The 18,856-nt window shown below is 44.0% G+C and overlaps 1 protein-coding gene across 1 annotated transcript in view; it reads right to left on the bottom strand.

Moving 5' to 3' along the window:
* Positions 1-3,596: 3,596 nt before the first annotated feature.
* LOC136366690 (neural-cadherin-like) overlaps positions 3,597-18,856 on the bottom strand; it is a 60,138-nt gene continuing 44,878 nt past the window's right edge. The window contains exons 23-33 of the mRNA XM_066327949.1: positions 18,527-18,741; positions 17,393-17,520; positions 16,718-16,845; positions 14,854-14,977; positions 14,122-14,302; positions 13,071-13,237; positions 12,134-12,398; positions 9,668-9,848; positions 8,479-8,723; positions 6,822-6,976; positions 3,597-3,941 (exon numbers count right to left, since the gene is read on the bottom strand). Of these exons, the coding sequence (XP_066184046.1) occupies positions 3,597-3,941; positions 6,822-6,976; positions 8,479-8,723; positions 9,668-9,848; positions 12,134-12,398; positions 13,071-13,237; positions 14,122-14,302; positions 14,854-14,977; positions 16,718-16,845; positions 17,393-17,520; positions 18,527-18,741 (2,134 nt within the window). The remainder of the gene's footprint in view (positions 3,942-6,821; positions 6,977-8,478; positions 8,724-9,667; positions 9,849-12,133; positions 12,399-13,070; positions 13,238-14,121; positions 14,303-14,853; positions 14,978-16,717; positions 16,846-17,392; positions 17,521-18,526; positions 18,742-18,856) is intronic.

Below are 18,856 nucleotides of genomic sequence, written 5' to 3' on the forward strand. Positions count from 1 at the left end.
GTTAGAAGCTCAAGGTACCAGCCATGATTTTTACCAGTCATCACCTCCTGCATGTCAATTCCAGTAAGGCCAGTAGACTGAGGCAGTATACCCATTTAAATTAATATTATTTCTTTATTAAGTGTATTATATATATATAAAAATCATATATTAAATGCTTTGACCAACAGGGACCTGCTTGTTTCCACATTGTAGCTCAAGTTTAGTATTTTTAATGAACGGAAAGGTGCATTCTTTGGGAGTGAAGAAGCTCATTTCAAGGATGTCCTGATGTGACTCTTGTGGCAGGAGCTGCAGGATGTGCAGAGCTGGAGATGAAACTGCCCATGTGAAACTCCCCCTGGTCTAAAGGGGGCTGGGGGAAGTTTGTCACCAGCATTAATTAGGGATTAATGTCATTGATGGGATGTGGTGTTTTTGCATAGAAGGGATTCTGGGCTCCAGGGAACCTCCTCCTTTAAATCCCCAGGAGTTGGCCATGGGTTTTATCATTCTTGTAATTAAGAAAATGCTCAACTTTCTTCTGCCTACCTAATCCCGCTTCTTTACAGCCCTGTTTTCCCTCCTAAACCTGCTGGAGGGTAGGTCAGACCTAAGGACAATCAGCTTTCCTATGGCTTGGCTCCATGTTATGTACTTGGAATGTTATTTTAACAGGGGAAGACCACAAAGATTAATGTAGTTGACAGGCAGCCAGATTAAATACTAATATCCACACGATTATTTAAATTCCAGACCTTTACAAAACAAACATTTTATGCTGAATAAAATGTTCTTACTATGTGTTTAAAGTCTGTAAAGAACGTGGAAGAAGATTAATAAAAGTACTAGATTACTGAAAATCCCACTACCTAGGGGCCCAATGGGTTTTTTTATTCAATATTTTTCTTCCCCTCCCTGACCCATGGCACAGCTTTCTGTGGAAAGCCAGCTGTTCTCCCTGGGAGCCATGGTGGTGCTGGGATAAGCCTTGCTGTAGAGGCACTGAAATATTTCTGTGTGTCTGTGTGAATGCAGAACAAGAGAGGATATGATTTCAGCAACTCGGCATTAATTAAACAGCAGCATGCAAATTAAAACAGATAAATTAAGTGAACTAATTAGTAATCTCTGGAAAGAGGAAGAGTAGGCTTTAATAGGGCATGACAGCTGCAAATGAGTGTGTCCTATTACTGAGATTGTATCGACAGGAGCTCCTAGAGCAGTTTGGAACCGTTTCCTGCCCTTTGGTTGTATTCTGTATGTTCTGTACAAGGTGGGGCTCACCGTGAGTGCAGAGGCAGCTCCCAGGAGTTGTTTTTGTGTTTGGTTACAAAGCAGGGCCACAGCTCTAACAGGGAAGGGAGCAGCAGCAGGGCAGCACCATTTGGAACAGCACTGAGACATGTGAGTATCAGCAGCCCTGCGGCTGCTCTGTGTGACCCGTATTTGTCACCACAGGGTTCCTGGGCACCGCGTGTGCTTGTTGTCACTGTCGCCCAGGGACCAGCCCAGCTCCTCAGGGGTGGAGGAAGAGCTTTGACAAGGCCTTGGTCCCCTGGGGAAACCCCAAAGTGTTCTTTGGGTGCGTAACTGGAGCCTGAGCCCACCAGCAGAAGCTTTTCAGGCAGCACAGCACCCTTGGCTCACATCTGTGGAAGCTTCTGATCAAAACTGAGAAATAATTCAACAGAGTGCACCCTTCAGTCATCCTTAACACAAACAAGGCAGAGACACCCGGGACAGAAGGCTGGTTTATTATTTATATGGTGCCTGAGATAGGCAGGACACTTCACAGGCAAATAAAGACAGTGTTGGCCCCAAGGAGATTACAGGCTAAATTAAATTAAAACCAGCCAAAGCAACAACATGTCCATAGGTATGGGAAGAACACAAGGGATGTAGACAAAATTATTGCTGTTTCAGGAAGGAACAGATTTTTGTGCATAATATATATTTGGTTCATTTTCCATATCCTGTTTGTGACTGCTGAAATCATGGAATGCAAGAGCTGGCACACTGGACTGGTGAACACTGCAAGGTGTTTCAGCCAAGGTTTTCTCCCAGGCAAATAAATGTGTCAGTAAAATTACAAAACCACATTCTCTGTACTGTCTGTGAACCAAAACCATTGGGTGTGAGTAAAAACAGGACTGAGGTTTTCCAGAGGACAATGCCCAGCACCTGCAGTGTGTAACCAGTGCTTCATGGTGCACTCAAGATTTTCCAGAGGGTGGCACAAATGCACATGAGAACAAGGTACTGAGTGAATATTTCTCATTTGGGAAACATGCAAACTGAGCTGGCCTGCAGACAGCATTCACCTACTTAGGGGTTTTAATAGATGTATAATAATAAAAGCCAGACCTCCCAAAACAAGCTACTGTGGGCAAAGCAGTTTTAATGTCTGTTACAGTACATGGTTTCATGCTTTGTTTTAATGAAACAAATTATCAGAAACTAGGAGATATTCATATTATTAGTTCATAATATATAATGTATATATTACATATAGTTTACATATTATAATAGATATAGTTTACATATGATACATAGAAGAAACAGCACAGCTTTAAATTTTGGGGTTGCTGCACTGTACTCCATTTATCTGTACAAATGGTCTCAATTTAAAAAAAAAATCAAAATTAATTTAGTGGCACCTTCTCTCTTCCAAATACTGTCCAGTTTAAGGAAAATCCAGCACAGTAGCTGGACATTAAATGGTTTGGAAAAGGGACTGATTAATTTAGAGCATAATATTCCACCCCCTGCCACTGCTGTTAGTTTTTCCCTGTGTTTCTCTGTCCCCAGATATGTCCTGCAATGCTTCTATCTAAGGAGATTTATCAAAACACGAGCGACAGAATTGTAGATGCAAATGGCACAGCTCATTCTGGTTTAGGCTCATTTTAGCAGCTCATTAGGAATGAGAGATTGTGGTGAACCGTGGTGTTTGCTACTGAAATTCCTGACCAGCCCCCTTTGAGGGAGGTAGCCAGAGCACCTGGCCTTTTCCTTAGGAAAATTACCTAGTTGTAAGCAGCTGGGTTCAAGTGTTATGCCTAAATCCAGTTTCTGCCCTTGTATGGCACCATAAAGGGATTTCATCACGGTATAATCATCCTTCTGCTTCTTTCCTTTACCTGTACCCTGCACTGTGATGGGTGAGCAGGGCTGGGCCACTGTGGGAAACAAGAGGGATAAAACACACCACGGACGTCATTTACATGAGAAAAAGACAAGGTGGGTTTTTTTCTTCAAGTAACTGTAAAGCACCAGGAGCAGCACAGCCGGGATGCTTCCCCAGCTCGGCACACCTCGGGCCGTGTGCGCTGGGTCCCGCAGGAGTTCTGCTCAGTGATGAAAATCCCTGTACTTGTAACCCACAGTGTGTGAATGACTGCGTACCCAGACTCTCTCTGTTTTCCCCAGTAAGTATACAGCCCAAGACGAGCTCCTGCTTATCTTTCAACTTGCTGCCAAGTGTGCCTCCTCGGTGGGAATCTGAATCCCTGCTGTAAGGAGCGAAAAAGGCGGGGTGGGGAGAACAGAGAGCGGGAGTATAAAAACTGTGCTTCACCTGCGCTTCCAGAGCGGAGAAGAGCGGCCCCGGGGAGCTACAGCTCTCCTGCTTCTCCGCGCGAGTACAGCTGCCGCAGCTTCTCGAACTTGGGTCCCCACTCGTGGATGTCCCGGCAGGCGCTGCCGCCGCCCGGCCCCGCGGAGCCGAGCGAGCTGAGCGAGCTGAGGGAGCCGGCGCTGGAGCCCGCGCCCTCGGTGCAGAAGACGCGCAGCGAGTCGTGCGGCGGCCCCGGGCCGCGGCGCTCGGCCTCCCGGAGCAGCGCGGGCAGCGCCCGGCCCAGCTCCGCGCCCGCCCGCCGCGCCGCCGCCTGCCGCCGCTGCGCGGAGTACGCCGGGCTGCCCTGCACGGACACCTGCAGCTCTGCCATGTTGTAGGCGTCCTGCGGGGAGAAACCGGGCACGTGGATTAATTCTCCGCGGGTCCCGAAAGTTCACGTTCTGGTGGGAATAAAGAAGGAGCGATCCCGAGCCGGTCGCTCCGCTGTGAGCACACGGTTGGGTGTTCTGCCGACTATGCCGCTGCGATGCACCCGAGAAAGCCTGTGAGGAACGCGTGTGCACTCTGCACTGCTGCGGCCAGAATACAGTCTGATTTCACACCAAAAGCTAAATAAACCTGACAGAAATGCCGCAGCCGTTGTTCTGAAATTCAGATCTGAGTGTCTTGTCATCGCTGGACACTGACACCACAAGCGTGGCAGAAGAGGTGAGAAAGGGTATTCACAAACGGCATGTTAAAGAAACCTTTCTGCAGTAGTAGTTCAAAAATCTGTTGTAATTTCTGATAAAAATTTGCCCGTTTCTGGAATAACGGCTAATTATGTTACATGGTAGTGGCACAGTTGTAAAAGCCAAGTAAAACTACCTACTCCCAAAAAAGTCACTCACTCCCTCCCAGCTCAGGCACAGTAAAGGCTGTCTGGGAATTGTGCCACAACCTCTGGCACAAAGCTGCCAGTGCCAACAGTTAAACGCTGATCAGAATCTTTGTGCAATGAAGAAGTCCTGTCCCTAGCATCCTTCGCCTCCCTACAACCCAAAGGTTGTGTCTCTGGACTGATTTACAGGGCAAAGAAGAATGTTGACAGGTGGTGAGAGACAGAGCAAACAAATAATTCTTTGTATTGCTAATACTGTTTGTGGGAACAGGAGCCATCAGTGACAGAGGTGTAGAATCAGTACTTTCCAAAAGATTTCTTTAGTTCTCCGGCATGTGGCATTGTGCATAACCATGTTGAAAGAGACTAACCGAGGTAATCTCGGTGAGCTTTGCTGAATTTCCCCTGGAGGCAGAGAACAATTTAAATTCTCCCACCTACAATCAAGAAGCTGCCTAAGTGGCAGGATGGGGGTTTAGGACAGGAGCTGCTTATTCCCATTCCTCCAGAGACTGAGGAGTGTGGGTGATGAACACCAATCAGACCTGCAGCCCAGATCCCTGCCGTAGGCATGTCCTAAGTCAGTGCAAGCCCCAGGCCAGCCCCACTCTGAGCATGGACACCAAGAGAATCTCTGACATGGCGCAACTTTTCATCAGACACAAGTTGAATGGGAGCTTGTTCCAATACAGACTTGAGGATCATCCCTTCACTGAACTGGGTGACATTAAAAGCATCCTTCTCTGCCACTAATTGTTCATTAAAATGACACATTTCTTCTTGGCTGACCATCCACAAACCCAACTCAAGCCCTGCGTTCTAGTCCAGCGCTGGCTTTTAATTGGTGGTCAGTTGAGTTCAGTGTGTACTCAACTATGCACTGACCTCCTGCAATGTTTATGAGCTCCTGACTTCTCTGGGGGAAAATTTTATTTATTTCACATCCAGAAACTCCTTCATATGACAACCTCTTGTCCCCACAGCCCTACCATCCACAAACATCATAAAAATGAAACTCTTAACTAAGCAGCCTCATGATCCTTCTGTTGAGGTAACATTAGGACACAATTAAGGTGGTGTAATTCTAGGTACCTTGGGGGATGGTTGGTTTGTTTGGGTTTTTTAAATTTAGACAAACAACTAGGTTTTAGCTTAAAAAGTTTCAGCTGCAATCCCAGCAACAGTTAAATCAGAGTAATTTAAGGGTACACAGAACCCAGAGAGGCTTCACTCCAAGCACTGTTTCTTCAGGCAAACTAATTGATTCAGATGGAGATCATCAAGTCACTAATTTGATTCCACTGCTTAAAATAAGCAGTGTATTTTAAGAACTCTCCAAAAGTAATTAAACATGTCATACAGTAACTGTAGATTTCCTCAAAGAGACCTTCTGGGTGTAAAATTGCAAAATATTGCAGAGGAAGTTAATCTGATTAAGGAAAACAGGATTTATAGCTGTCTATGTTATCACATGGGAAATGTCTGTGTTTATTATGTTGCCACTAATTCACCAAGAAAAAAAGGATACTCTACAAGTAAGAATATTTTGAAATCACTGGCTTTTTTTGGCCCATCACACTGGCACCATGACTATTATTACCTCTGCAGACTCACCCCTTCAATCTATGAAATTAACAGCTGGCAATGAAGTTTCTTACCTGTTATAAACATAGAAAGGATCTACAGGTCAGTAAATAATCTATTAAGAGTACTTGTTTATAATATCCACAGTTTTCCTTCAAAGCTCTGTCTTTCACTGACATGTAAAAACCTTAGAACAGCCAGCAGGAATGTTAATAATACCTGCCTTGGGTATGATCTGCTCTAAGTATAAACAGCTTGTGTTCACTGGTGTGTTTATCTCCAAAACACAAAATGCAGAGAGTTCTTCCACACCCACCACGTGCCCCAGGGCTTCAGAGGAGCCAGCCAATTCAGCACCTCCCCTTCCCAACAAGGGAGGTGTGAACACCAGCTGTTGGGAGCAGTCTCTGGAAAAGCCTGGCCATGAGGAACAGTCACACCAGGCTCTTCCAAGCCCTTGGAGCTCCAGCAGAAAGGAGCCCTGAGAACCTCAGTGTCCCCTGAGCCCTGAAACCAAACCCAGCAGCTGTTAGTTCCCTACTGCTAAACTCACCCTACGGGCTCCTTTCAACATGCACTCAGGATCACTGGCTCTAAGACAAATTAAAAATGGATAGGCACTTATCTCTGCTTAGGAAGCATGCACCCGAGCATGTACAGACCCTTCCAAATAATTAATCTGCAAATTGTAGGGCTGAATCAGCAGAAGGAAGGCTGAGGACAAAGCACAAAATGCATTTTCTTTAGCATGGTGAGGCACAAGTCACCTCTTAATTGTAACATAACAGTGGTCCTTACTTCATCTTGCTCCCCACCCCCTTCTTCGTTGTAGTTGAGGATGTTTTCCCTGACGTCCTCCAGCTCCTCGGGATGAGCAGCTCCGTGGTAAACGCCTCCGTGCAGAGCCTTGCGTGTCCTGCAGTGAGCCCAGAGCAGGCCGGCGCTGAGCAGAGCTGTGGGGACACAGGAGCACAGCACAGGTGATGCAGCCACCCCCAGGGCACAGCAGGGCCAGCACAGCTGCACTTCTCAGCAGATCGCTGGGGTTTTCACTGTCCAGTGTGGTGAACATCAAACACAGAAGAAGAAAAGCCTTTAAAGAGCATTTTGCAACACCCTTTAAAGCCCAACTCGAAGTTGGTTAAAGACCAGGTGATGTCTCTGACTCGTCTCTGTCCTGTGTGGAGCTGAACTTTGTCACAGAAAATGCATTACAGAGGGGGACAAAGAAATAATAACATGCTGACAGTAACAAGACACTATTACACACAAATGAAACACAAGAAGACACAGGACAGAAGAGGAAATTACTTTTAGGTGTTTTACTAGAAAACAAGAATCAGGCACATTTTGCCTTAGCATTCATTAATTTAAACATTTTTCTTAAATGCTGAAGTGCATTTACACAACTGACAAGCTTCAACATCAGACACTGAACATTCTATAAATAGAAACTTGTGTATCACTTTGCTACCAACTCTATAAAAACCAATAAAAGCTCAGAGTAAGACCTCAAAGCACTGTATACCATAAATTACCAGTGCAGTGAACTAAAGAAATCTGAGTCTCTTACAGAGTATCTACATGGCAGCAGTTCTGTGGAGCAGCAATAAATGACCTTGGGACTGAAACTGGGCTACACAGAGGTCATGCCCTGCACTCTCCAACATAAAGATCTATTATCAACCTCAGCTATCTGGGATTCCAAGAGCTGTGATACCACTTAGCTTCCCATGAATTTGTTGCTCATATTTGCATGGCAAACATAGTATCTAGCAAAGTTGGGGAAAATTATGGTATTTCCATACTCTTACTACAACTTCTGAAGGAAACTGCATTAACACTAACAGCCAGGAGAAAAATCCTGTCTTTACTCAGGCAAACCTCCATGACATTTGAATTAACAAGACTCCAAGATATGATCCTTCCTCACTAGTAAGACCCTTCTGGTTTTGCTCTTCGAGATCCAATGCCTAAGCCTTTAAATGGCTGAGGAAGACAAATCAGCTGTTTGAGAGCTGGGACACAACTGGCAAAATGCAAAGTCTGCTCCTGCCTGGCCAGTATATCCCTATCAGAGGGAAAGTTTCTCCTAGACTGAAAAATCTGTTTCATGCTCAGCAGTATTTTAAACAACATCTATCTGTTAGCAATTTCCACTCTTGCTGTTCAATTGCATTTACTTCCAGTTACGCATCTGAACGTTTCCTCAGCAATGACGTGACAATGCGAAGAAAACAAAACTGCAGAGACCTCTCATGCTCACAAATGTTGATTCACTGAGCGATGGGTGCACAGAGGGATGAGAAATCAGTGATGGGACCACGGCAAAGGAACGAAGGCAGAGTTGAGTCTCCCTGAGGAGTTTCGGGCAGGAGGTGAGGCGATGGTTGCTCAGGACGGGTGGACACGTGCGCTCACCACAGGTAATAGAGGACGTAGTTGCCGTAGCTACCTAGGAGTGCCAGGAAGCAGACGCAGATGGCGAAGAGGGAGGTGAAGCTGAGGCCCGTGTCCCTGTGGAAGATGGCCAGGGTGACCTCGCAGCGGCGCCCGGCGTAGCCGTCGGGGCAGTGGCACTGGAAGGCGCTGGGGGACAGGGCCACGCAGGTGCCGTAGTTGCAGGGCCGCTCGGCGCACGCCGTGTACACGCACTGCCGGCCCGAGGCGTTCTCCAGCAGCAGGTGTCCTGCAGGGCAGCTGCACACACACACCAGGGCAGAACGGGACCGTTAGACTGGGAGGAAACAGCCAAGACAGGCAGCACTGAACATTCTAAAACACACTTTGGTGTCACTTTTTGCATGGCTTCCGAAGCAGCTACCGGGAGTGAGTTATGTGACATCATGACAGGTCGTAGCCTTTCCTGAGGCAGCCATGGCATGAGCTCCACAACTTCAGACTCTTATGTCTGGGGCTTTCAGAACTCAGGTAGTTCCACTGCCTTCTGCAAGATTATCCTTGTGAGAACCAGCTGGGTTGTCATCTGGAGTTCTGGCTAGGCAGGACAAGCTGTGCTATGTTCTTTGAGTTTCCACAGTTGGAGAACTCCATTTGTGTGGACAGTGGCAGTGTGTGCAAACATTAAAGTGTGTGTAAGTAGTGAAGTACTCATTTTGCACCACAACCCACAGGAATTACTGTTGTCCTGACCCCAGCCACAAACAGAAGAATTTGAGCTCTACAGTGTGGTGTTCCTAAAGCAGCTGGAGAAGCTGGGGAGGGAACAGAGGTGACAGCCTGGGGCAGTGTAAAAAATCAGACCCTCACAAGAGGAAGTATTGACACTGCACAGCACAAGCTTCACAGCAGAGCCAGGGAACTGTGTCACTCCAGCTCACACTCCTGTCCTGGTTCCAGGGTTTACAAGCATTCTGGATTGCTGCTGTTCTTTAAATGTTTTCCACCAGACAGGCAGCTGAACTTGCTCCAGAATCCCTGGAGCCAGGCTGATTTACATCAGCTGTGGTGGTCTCAAAGGACACAGTAACCTGCTCCCTGCACAAGTTTCCAGCTTTGTGTGCCACTGTGATTCCAAGGATTTGATGAGATTGCCAGTGCCAGCCTTCAAGCTACATGCTTCAACATCCACCCTTTCCTTTCCTCATTTTGAAGGGTTTTGTGCTTCTATTTCCACCAATTACCTGCATTCATGCATCATCCACAAATCAATACAAATAAATTCCTGGTTGCAAGGGTTATTCCGACAGGCCTCGGAAGAACAGCCTTCTTTGATGCCCTGGGCACTCAATACTGACACCAGCTCCTTTCCATGAGTGTCCAGAGGGATTCTGTAGTTGTTAAATCTGACATCCTTCATGCATCCTACAGCAAGACACAAAGAGATAATTTTAAAAACCATTCAGCAAGAATCATTTGAAGCAGCTGGAAGATTTGGCAGTTTATGCTTAACAAAGGACATGGGCTATCAAAGATTAAATCCAGCACTGAATTCACTTAAACCATCACAGCATTGTCCTTCATTTTTGGACTGAATTTGCTGAAGTTTTAGATCAAGATTCCCAGTGTTTTCCACAAGAATCAAATGCTGCTGCAGGTTTGTGCTGGTTTTGGCTGGGGCAGATTTAATTCTGTTTCCAGGGGCAGGTGTGGGGCTGTTCTGGTTCTGTGCTGAACACAGGGCTGATAACGTGGAGATGTTTGTGTCATTGCTGGGCAGGGTCACACAGAGCCCAGGCCTTTCCTGCTCTTTGTAGGGCTGTGCTGGGGAGGGGCTGGGGCTGCCTCTGAGGCTTGGAAGGGACACAGCCAGGACAGGAGACCCCAAGTGACCCAAGGGATGTTCCAGACCATGGGATGTTGTGCTCAGGTTATGCACTGAGGGGAAGGAGGAGGAAGGGGAGGTGTTTGGACAGAGGCTGTTTGTCATCCCAGGTAACCATTCCAGGGGATGTGGCCCTGCCCTCCTGGAGATCACTGAACTCCTGCCTGCCCGTGGGAAGCAGGGAATTCATTCCATGTTTTCCTGTGCTTGTGTGCATGGCTTTTGCTTCATTATTAAACTGTCTTTATCTCATCCTGGGATTTTCCAGCTTTTACCCTCATGATTGCCTCCCTGATCCTGCTGGCAGGGAGTGAGTGAGCAGCTGTGAGGGGCTGGACTGGCTGGGGTTAAACCATGGAAGGGCCTCTATTTGCCCGAGGTAGTCAGTGGAATATATACCCCTCCACTGTGACTTCCATGGAAAAGTCCAAATATTGTGGAGAAACATTACATGTGGATAACCTGTTCTATTCTGCAATGTACTAGTAAAAATTGTGTTTGGCTGATTTTAAATTGTAGCTTATGGCTTACCTTTATAGTATGAAGAGCAAACCACAAATAATGGTGACTGTTCAGTCAGGGATAGAAAATTTGTACTGAAGATATGTAACATTAACTTTGTATGCACGAGATGCCTCAGCATGAAAACATATACTTTGATTAATTAAGTACATTTTATGACTTTGAAGTCCTTTAAGTTTCAGCTACTTAGCAGCAACATTAATAGTCCTAATTAAAATGATCTTCATGCAACCATTTGACTTCTTTATTTACTTAAAAACAAACACTATTACTCCCATAAATAAAAAATTCAAAATATGCTCCCTAATTTACATCATAAACTTTATTTATTTGAATACTTCTAGTAAAGCAACAGAAAACAATCTTTTTCTAAATAATTTGTGATATACTTAAGCTGTAAATTATTACTCTATTTCATTTCTCTCCGGGCAATTTTGTATTACTCAATGAAGTACTTTTGTGTGGTGAAAAGATGACCAGCTTCCTTTGAATGGATTTGCTAGATCTTGGTAAAGAGGTGAACGACATGGGAGAGAGGTGACCTATAGACACCAAGCAGGTTTAACCAGCAGTGATGTGTGTTCCTTGGCAATAAAAGCTCTGCTGATTTGCTTTACTTATACTGTAGGTTTGGGCAAAAGCCAAACTTCCAGTTGAGCTCAGAGTAAAGAGCTGCCATGGATATCCCAAACTTCCAGTTCTTTATATTTCTCCTTTGTGGAACTACTCAATTTTCAGGCTGGAAACTGATTTGCTTTTAACAGACACTGTGACCTTATCCACTCAGTTGCTAAAAATTCAGATTTTTAGCTCTAATTCAATAAACCATTTCTAATTTTAGTTAATGCTTCAACTGAGTGTAAAATCCAGTAATACCGAGGGTGGGTGCTATGCAATGCACATATAAAATGCAAAAATTCTTTTTAGCATAGGAACAGATGTGTTTGGGAGGGAAGGAGAGCTGCCAAACAAACTGGGCAGAACTATGCACTGAACCAGCTCTGTTATCCAAGGCAGGGAGCCATGCACAGTCCAGCTGGGAGAAGCCTCTGGATCTCCAGGTACAAACTCCCTGTACCAAGGCAAGAGGTGATCATCATTGTTCCAGTCCAGTAGCCAAGTGTATCTGCAGGCAATTCCCTGCTGTACCTTCTCCTGGTCAGAACACCTTATCTGTCCCTGCTGCAAAGTGTCATGCAGGAAATCTGTGTACTTTGGGCTCTACATAAGCTAGAACTTTTCTTGCAATATGCCTTTATTTTTACAGGTCCATATTATGAACAGTGAGATTGAGAATTCCTACCTTGAAAACTCTTGTTTTGATTGAATGGGTAGGTGTTTCCGAGGACCAAGCTGCTGGGGTCAATGACAATCTCTTTGTAGACTCCTGCTGCTTTAGTAATCTCTCTCTTCCCACCTCCTTCATAAAGGCGAAGAGTAAATTCATTTTCATTTCTCTCCAGTGTGATGGGATGCCATTCACCATTATCAATGTGGTAGGAGGGAAGGCTTACAGAATAGTTTCCATCACCCAAATTGTATGAGACCACTAAGAGTCCCTGAACAACCTTGTGGACAATTAACAAATAGCAAGAAAGAAAAAAAAGTCATTGCCTGGCATTTTGTATAACTTCAACTGTAACTTCAATTTTAAAACATTTGTTTAAATTTAGGGTGTGTTTACACTGTGCATTTAGGTGTAATATAAAAATACTTCAGGTGTTACTGAACTAGACAACCTAAATATGGTAGCAATACACTCACAGTAGTATCTTAAGTCACCTTAGGAGTAACTTTACCCCGATCTCTCTTGCACAAATTTACGGCATTCTTCAAATATTTAAGAGTCTGGTATATCACAGCTACAGTGACAGCTCGAACCAGCTTGGCTGAAGAGGTGACTTGTTCAGTGGTGTGTATACAAAAAGAAGGCTGTCGCTTTGGGAGCCTGACATCATTAGAACTGCCACAGGCACCTTGCTTGGCAGAGTCTGAACTAGGCAGAATTGGCCCTATGGTTCAAAAGGACACCAGGTACACACCCTATTCATCCCATTCTGTATAGAACCTGTATTTCTCTGCAACTGGCATCGAAATGCAATGGGATCCCTCAGCCGAGTGGCCAATATCTCAAGTAAAGGACCAGCTGTGTGTACCCATCAAACCAAGCCCAGAGTCTCGGGGCTGAGCAGAAGGAGTTTGTCCCATGTCTGTGAGCTGTCCCTGGCAGGTGCCCTCACCTGCAGGGTGATGTGCTCGTCCCTGCCCCGGGAGCGCACGGTGGCGATGACGCTGTCGCGCTGCCGTGTGCGCACCAGCGCCTGCAGCAGCGTCCTGCGGGCCGACACGCTGACGGGCAGCTGGTACCGCACGTGGCTGCCTGCCTCAAACCTGTACTCCTTGGCCACTGCAAGGGAGAGACACCTTTCAGACATCTCCTGACGAGAGGGAAACGTTACTGCTGCCCTAATGTCACAATTAGAGTTGAAAGTTAAAGGAAACAATGGCAATGCACAGCAATGGCAATGGATCTGTGAGACAATTTGTCCTTTGGGACATACTCCTGTATTTATTCCCACAGCTTCTCCAGTGACTCTCACACTTCATTTTCCTCTGTAAAGAGATGTTCTCCCACCCAGCTTGATCCTGCTAATGCTCCTCCTTACAATGCTCACATGGGATGACAGCAGAGAAGCAGCACCTCTGATGAAGACAAGAGACTGCAGACCAAGTATTAAGCACTACAATCAAATTTCACAACCTGCTATTCTATAGTTGTCTCTCTGCTGCAAATTTTTGCTCCCTGAAAGCTAAAGATCCTGCTATTCCCAAAGTATAGCTCCTTAAGCCAGCAGAGTCTCTTTCTGACACAAACAGAGCAGTGATTTCTAATTCCAGTTGTATAATTCTAATTCTGCACAGAAAGTGGTACTGGCACACTCATATTTTTTAGGTTATTAGATATTTCTGAAAGTGTAAACAGATGCAAATCAAACAACTGTAATAAAATAAAATACTTTTTTCAAAATTTTTTTGTCATGCAGACATGTCATTATGCAGTCATTGCACAAACACCCTCAGGATTAAAGAAATGATCCTGTACTGAGAAAGCAATTTCTCAAAGGGAATTAGAAAAGAAATTGGTAACAATCACAGGCAACTACACTGCAACATGGCTTTACATAATGTAATGTAAAATCACCTCAGCAATGCTTACCTACAAATATTTGAAGTTTCCTGTACTGTAAAATTTAGCAGCCTACACTAAAGAGACAGAAAAGCAGGGTTCACCTTTGTCACAGCGATAGCCGTGGTAGCCTGGCAAACAGTGACACGCAAAGGAGCCCCAGTCCCCCAGGCACCTCCCATGGATACCACAGGAGGAGGAGCCCATGGTCTCACAGCTCCCATCCGTCAGGGTGCAGCCAGGGAAGCTGTTCAGGGACTCTGCAGGAGACTGAAGGTCGTACACCTTCAAGAGACAATTCATGACAAAAAAATACTATTCGAGAAACAAATTTCATTTTTTAAACAGAAATAGCAGCACCACATCACTGTCTGCTCCTCATCTGCATTGCTTTGGTTACTAAGTTTGCTTTTTGACATTCAGACTTCATTTGATTTTATCAAGAACGTATTTTGTCTTTGAATACTCAACTGACTATGAAAGCAAACAAAAGCTCTAATACTTCCTAACAAAGCAGACAGCTGGCATAAATAAACCGTTATACAATTGCCATTCAGAAGTTCCCTGAATGCACAAAGAAGCGTGGAAAACAGCTGCATGAAGCAGGGCATAAGCAAACACACAGTTCCTGACTCATTAATACATCTATTGAGAAATAACTTTTCAAGGTACTTATTGTAATTATCACAAAAAAACCCAGAATTTTCTTGTATTTTATATTGATGCATGTGGGCATTGAATATGTTGATGGAAGCAGAAGTTTCATGTCTAATACAAATCTCCCAAAAATTGAATAAAGAAGTTCTCTGCTAAAGCAAACGTTTCTCTGCTCTTACCTGAGTATCCAAGATGAAATTGCGCAAGCATCCAGAAAAATGTTTGTGCAGCAATTGTGGGTAGGAATATGGTAACGACTCTTTCACGCCACCCAGCTGGAGAACATGGTTCACATTCAAATACCTTCAAAAATCACATAAATAATAAAAATAGATGGGCATCTACCTTCAAACAAATAGGCAGATGAATAAGTAAATACACTGCATTTCCAAATAACATAGGCTTTATAACGTAACAGTAAAATGCAACTACTTTATCTTCTCTCTCTGAAATAAAGCCCTTTAAAATAGAGTATTTTTTTAACATGACAGTGAAACCTGCTGGAAGTGTAATTGTGGGACACTATTACATTTTGGGTATGTTTGTGTACAAGTCAGAAACAGCTGTGATAGTCTAGATACCATACTCTCCTTCAAGTGCTCTGTGTGTACACAGACATCCTGTGTTGTAGGAATACTGCAACAAAGGTTCTTCTGTGTATGACAAAAGTCAAAAGTCTAAAATTTGGGCTCATGTGGTCTAAAAGGCATAGTAAACATGTCCAAGCTCTGCACTGTCTCCCAATCATCTCTCCAAGCCAAAGAACTCCATGTATTTTAGTCCTCATACTTTCTTTTTCCCAGAGTTATCAATTCATTTATTTTGTTTTCATTTGTCCCTATATCTTTCCCTTCTTTTGTGCTCCTTTCATGTCCAGGAGAGCTCGATGCAGCTGTGGATAAGGCTTAATTGCAATGCTCATCAGAATGCTTGCTTGGACTATCTATTCCACAGCTGAAGTATCTTTGTTAGTACAAAAGTTTCCCTAAAATACAACCTGAATATTTCTCACTCTAACTTTAGGCCCTGGACAGAAGAGATTGTCTAAATCCTCTTTGTACCATTCTTTCATACACACTGAGATTTATCATATCTCTCCTTAGTTCTCCCTTCTTTCCGTTAACTGACCTCAATTCCTTCATTCTTAGTTTTTTACTCTCAGGGTGAACTGATCAGTCATTGCTCCTCTCTGGACTGTACCCAGCTGTTCCTTGTCCACCCTGCCCTGTGGGGCACAAACTGGACCCAGGACTCCAGTGTCAACTGGCCTAAATTCATGAGGTTTTAAAGAGCAGGTTCACAGTGACTTGATAAACAGAGAGAAATCCTGTGGGTGAAGGGTGGTCCACAGGACCCACAAAATCTCCAGTAATAGCCACAGAGTTTTGGGGCTGTCACTTTGTACTGCAACATTGATGCCTTAAGTTTTAGCTTTCATGTTTTCCAGATTCTGTGCTGCCCAGGGGTGCAGTTCTGAACCTCACATTCAGTGTCACTCAGCTCTGCACAGAGCAGAGACAAAACAAATCCTTTTTCTGCTGGAGACCAAGGACAACTGTTAACAAGTTTTCAAGCCCAAAAGCAAAAATAACAGTGGACTGAAAGGAGGAACAAGAAGGATGGAATTTCATCATCTGGAGCTGTAATTGGACAATTAAACCCCAATATGCAAATGAACCAAAATTTACAAAAGTGTGGGACCTCATGACCGGCCAGCCATTTTGTGACCATTTTGGGTCCACCTTGGGTGTAGCCCTGGCCAGGCTCTTGTCCTGCCCAAGGTGCATCCTAAAGGCCTTTTAATAAATATCTGCTTTATTCTCTTAGCTCTGCCTAGTCTCTGTTCCAGGTCAGCCTTCCCAAGGCATCAACACTACTCAGAGGAAGACTGGTTCCTTAAAATTTGTTTAGTGCTGTAGGGTCCAGGCTTGGCCTAGAAGGCCTGAGAAAAAAGGAAATGCTTTTTATGCTCCTCCAATAACTTGGCTTCAATCTCACAGGCCCTAGAACCCACTGCCTGCCAGGGAACCTCCAGGAGTGTACCTTGCTCTCCGTGGAACAGAGCCCAAGACTTCACAACTCGTGCGGTCTTCAGTGGAGAGCCACCGGCCGACCCCTTCTATCTCGGACACCACGGCCGTGCCGCACCCATCCAGAGTGAAGCGCACGTCCTGCACCAGAACACAGCACTGCTCAGCTGGCAGCAGCTGCACAACTCACTACCCTCTTACAGCATAGCCTCCTCCTTTACTTCTTCCAGACTAACAAGCAAAAAGGGCTGGGTTGTTCTGTGTTCTGTTTATCTCTCAGTAACCAGTAGAGCTGAAATGGAACCATTTAGCGAAAGTATGCACTTCTCAACTTTATTTGTGCTTCTGAGTATTTTAACCACATACATAAGACCTGTAACTGTATTTGCAAGTAAATAAGTATCTCCTTTTTGTGCATAAGTAATGGATTCCAGTGGCCACATTCTACATGTGCTGCGGCAGAGCTTAAAAAAGATAAAGATTGGAGAATATGGATTACAACATCAGTGGATTTGGAATTCACAATGAGGCTGTCCCAAAATTTCTATTACTCATCAAACCTACACAAACAATTATAACAATACATATTGTCTATTCTTTATTAAAAGGCTGTTCTTTCTACCCTGCTATCTCTGCACAGGAAAATATTAATATCCTGATGTGGAAAAAAAAAAATCCAGTGACTGACCTGACCATTGGTTCTGACTTCAAGTCGATGCCACTTCTTGTCTGCTACATTCAGATGACTTGGAAACTGCAGCACCACAGAACCTGAACCATGGCTCATCTTCAGCACAGGAATACCATTGGAGAGTTCTAACACAATATGAACAAGCAATTAAATTCAGTTACAAAGTGTCACTTTTGGGTATCTCAGCAGTTAGTGACTGTACTGATTTAATGGTTATTGCTAGTCACATACAGGGGTTCACTACAGAAATAACTAGAATTATACCCTATGTCTTCTATTAAGCAGAGGTACTCACTCAGTATATTATTTACTTATATACTTTACATTATTCCACTTCTCTGTCAAAACACTGAAACTAATTCCTGAGAAGCAATCTGCAATTTTATGATGCTCTAAAACAACTAATACATGCAGATTTTTTCTTTCCCAACTTCTACTCAAATTTACAAGTAACTGCAAAGCAAGGCAAAAAAAAGAGGTAAATGATTAACCATTCAACCACATTACCTTTCAGTTAATCAGGAGAATATAAAATGCCAACCATACCGTGCATCTTCTATGTTAATTCACAAAAACAAGCAGTAGTAACCTTAAACATGTTACTACATATTTAAACATAAAGCATTGAGTTCTATTTGTGTATGAACCTTTCCACAATGGCACATGGGACTGGATTCATCCATCACATCATTGCTTGTAAAAAAAAATGTACAAAACTGCCCAAGACCAAAGGGAGCTGAAATGGATTTCTTTTCTCACCTAACTAGATAAGAATGACATGCAACTAAGACTGCATAACTCATGTAATACCTATCTTCAAAGCACCTAAATTCCTTTATACAACTACAGTTTTTCTAGGCAGATTATTTTATATATATATCAATCTGTCTGTTTTGCTTTCCCCTTCATTTCTAAAACTCTGTGATGAACCCAAAGCCAGAGGTGCTGGCTACAAAAATAGACATCAAAGGAGAAAGACTTGTTAGGAAATGCATCAAAATATTTTTACACCAGAAAATAAGTTACCTCATTAAATGGAAAGACAGAATTCATAGTCAAATTGTTACACTGGTCACAAACAATTCATTCCCAAAAGGCATTTAATTTTTCCACACCCTTATGCAGAAGTACCTATTGCAATGAAGTTTTCTGTACTCCCAGGTTCTGGATTTGATAAAGGGCCACTATATAGTAAAAGTCCATCTGGAACCACAGTAATAAACTCTAGAGAGAGAGAGCTTTCAAAACAAGGTCTGATGGGACGAAACCATGCATAACCATTTCCATGGAAACTGTGCTTAGTCTGCTGGCAGTCTGGTCCATGAAAAGAAGCAGGACAAAGACATCTGTAAGACCATAAACAAAAGAAATAGTCAAAATTCCCCCATGTTCACCTTTTTTTTGGTTTTACATACAGCAAATGCCATACTTAAATCCCAGTTAAAAACAAAGATTTTAAAT

This window comes from Sylvia atricapilla, chromosome 12, assembly GCF_009819655.1.
Source record: "Sylvia atricapilla isolate bSylAtr1 chromosome 12, bSylAtr1.pri, whole genome shotgun sequence".
Lineage (NCBI taxonomy): Eukaryota > Metazoa > Chordata > Aves > Passeriformes > Sylviidae > Sylvia > Sylvia atricapilla.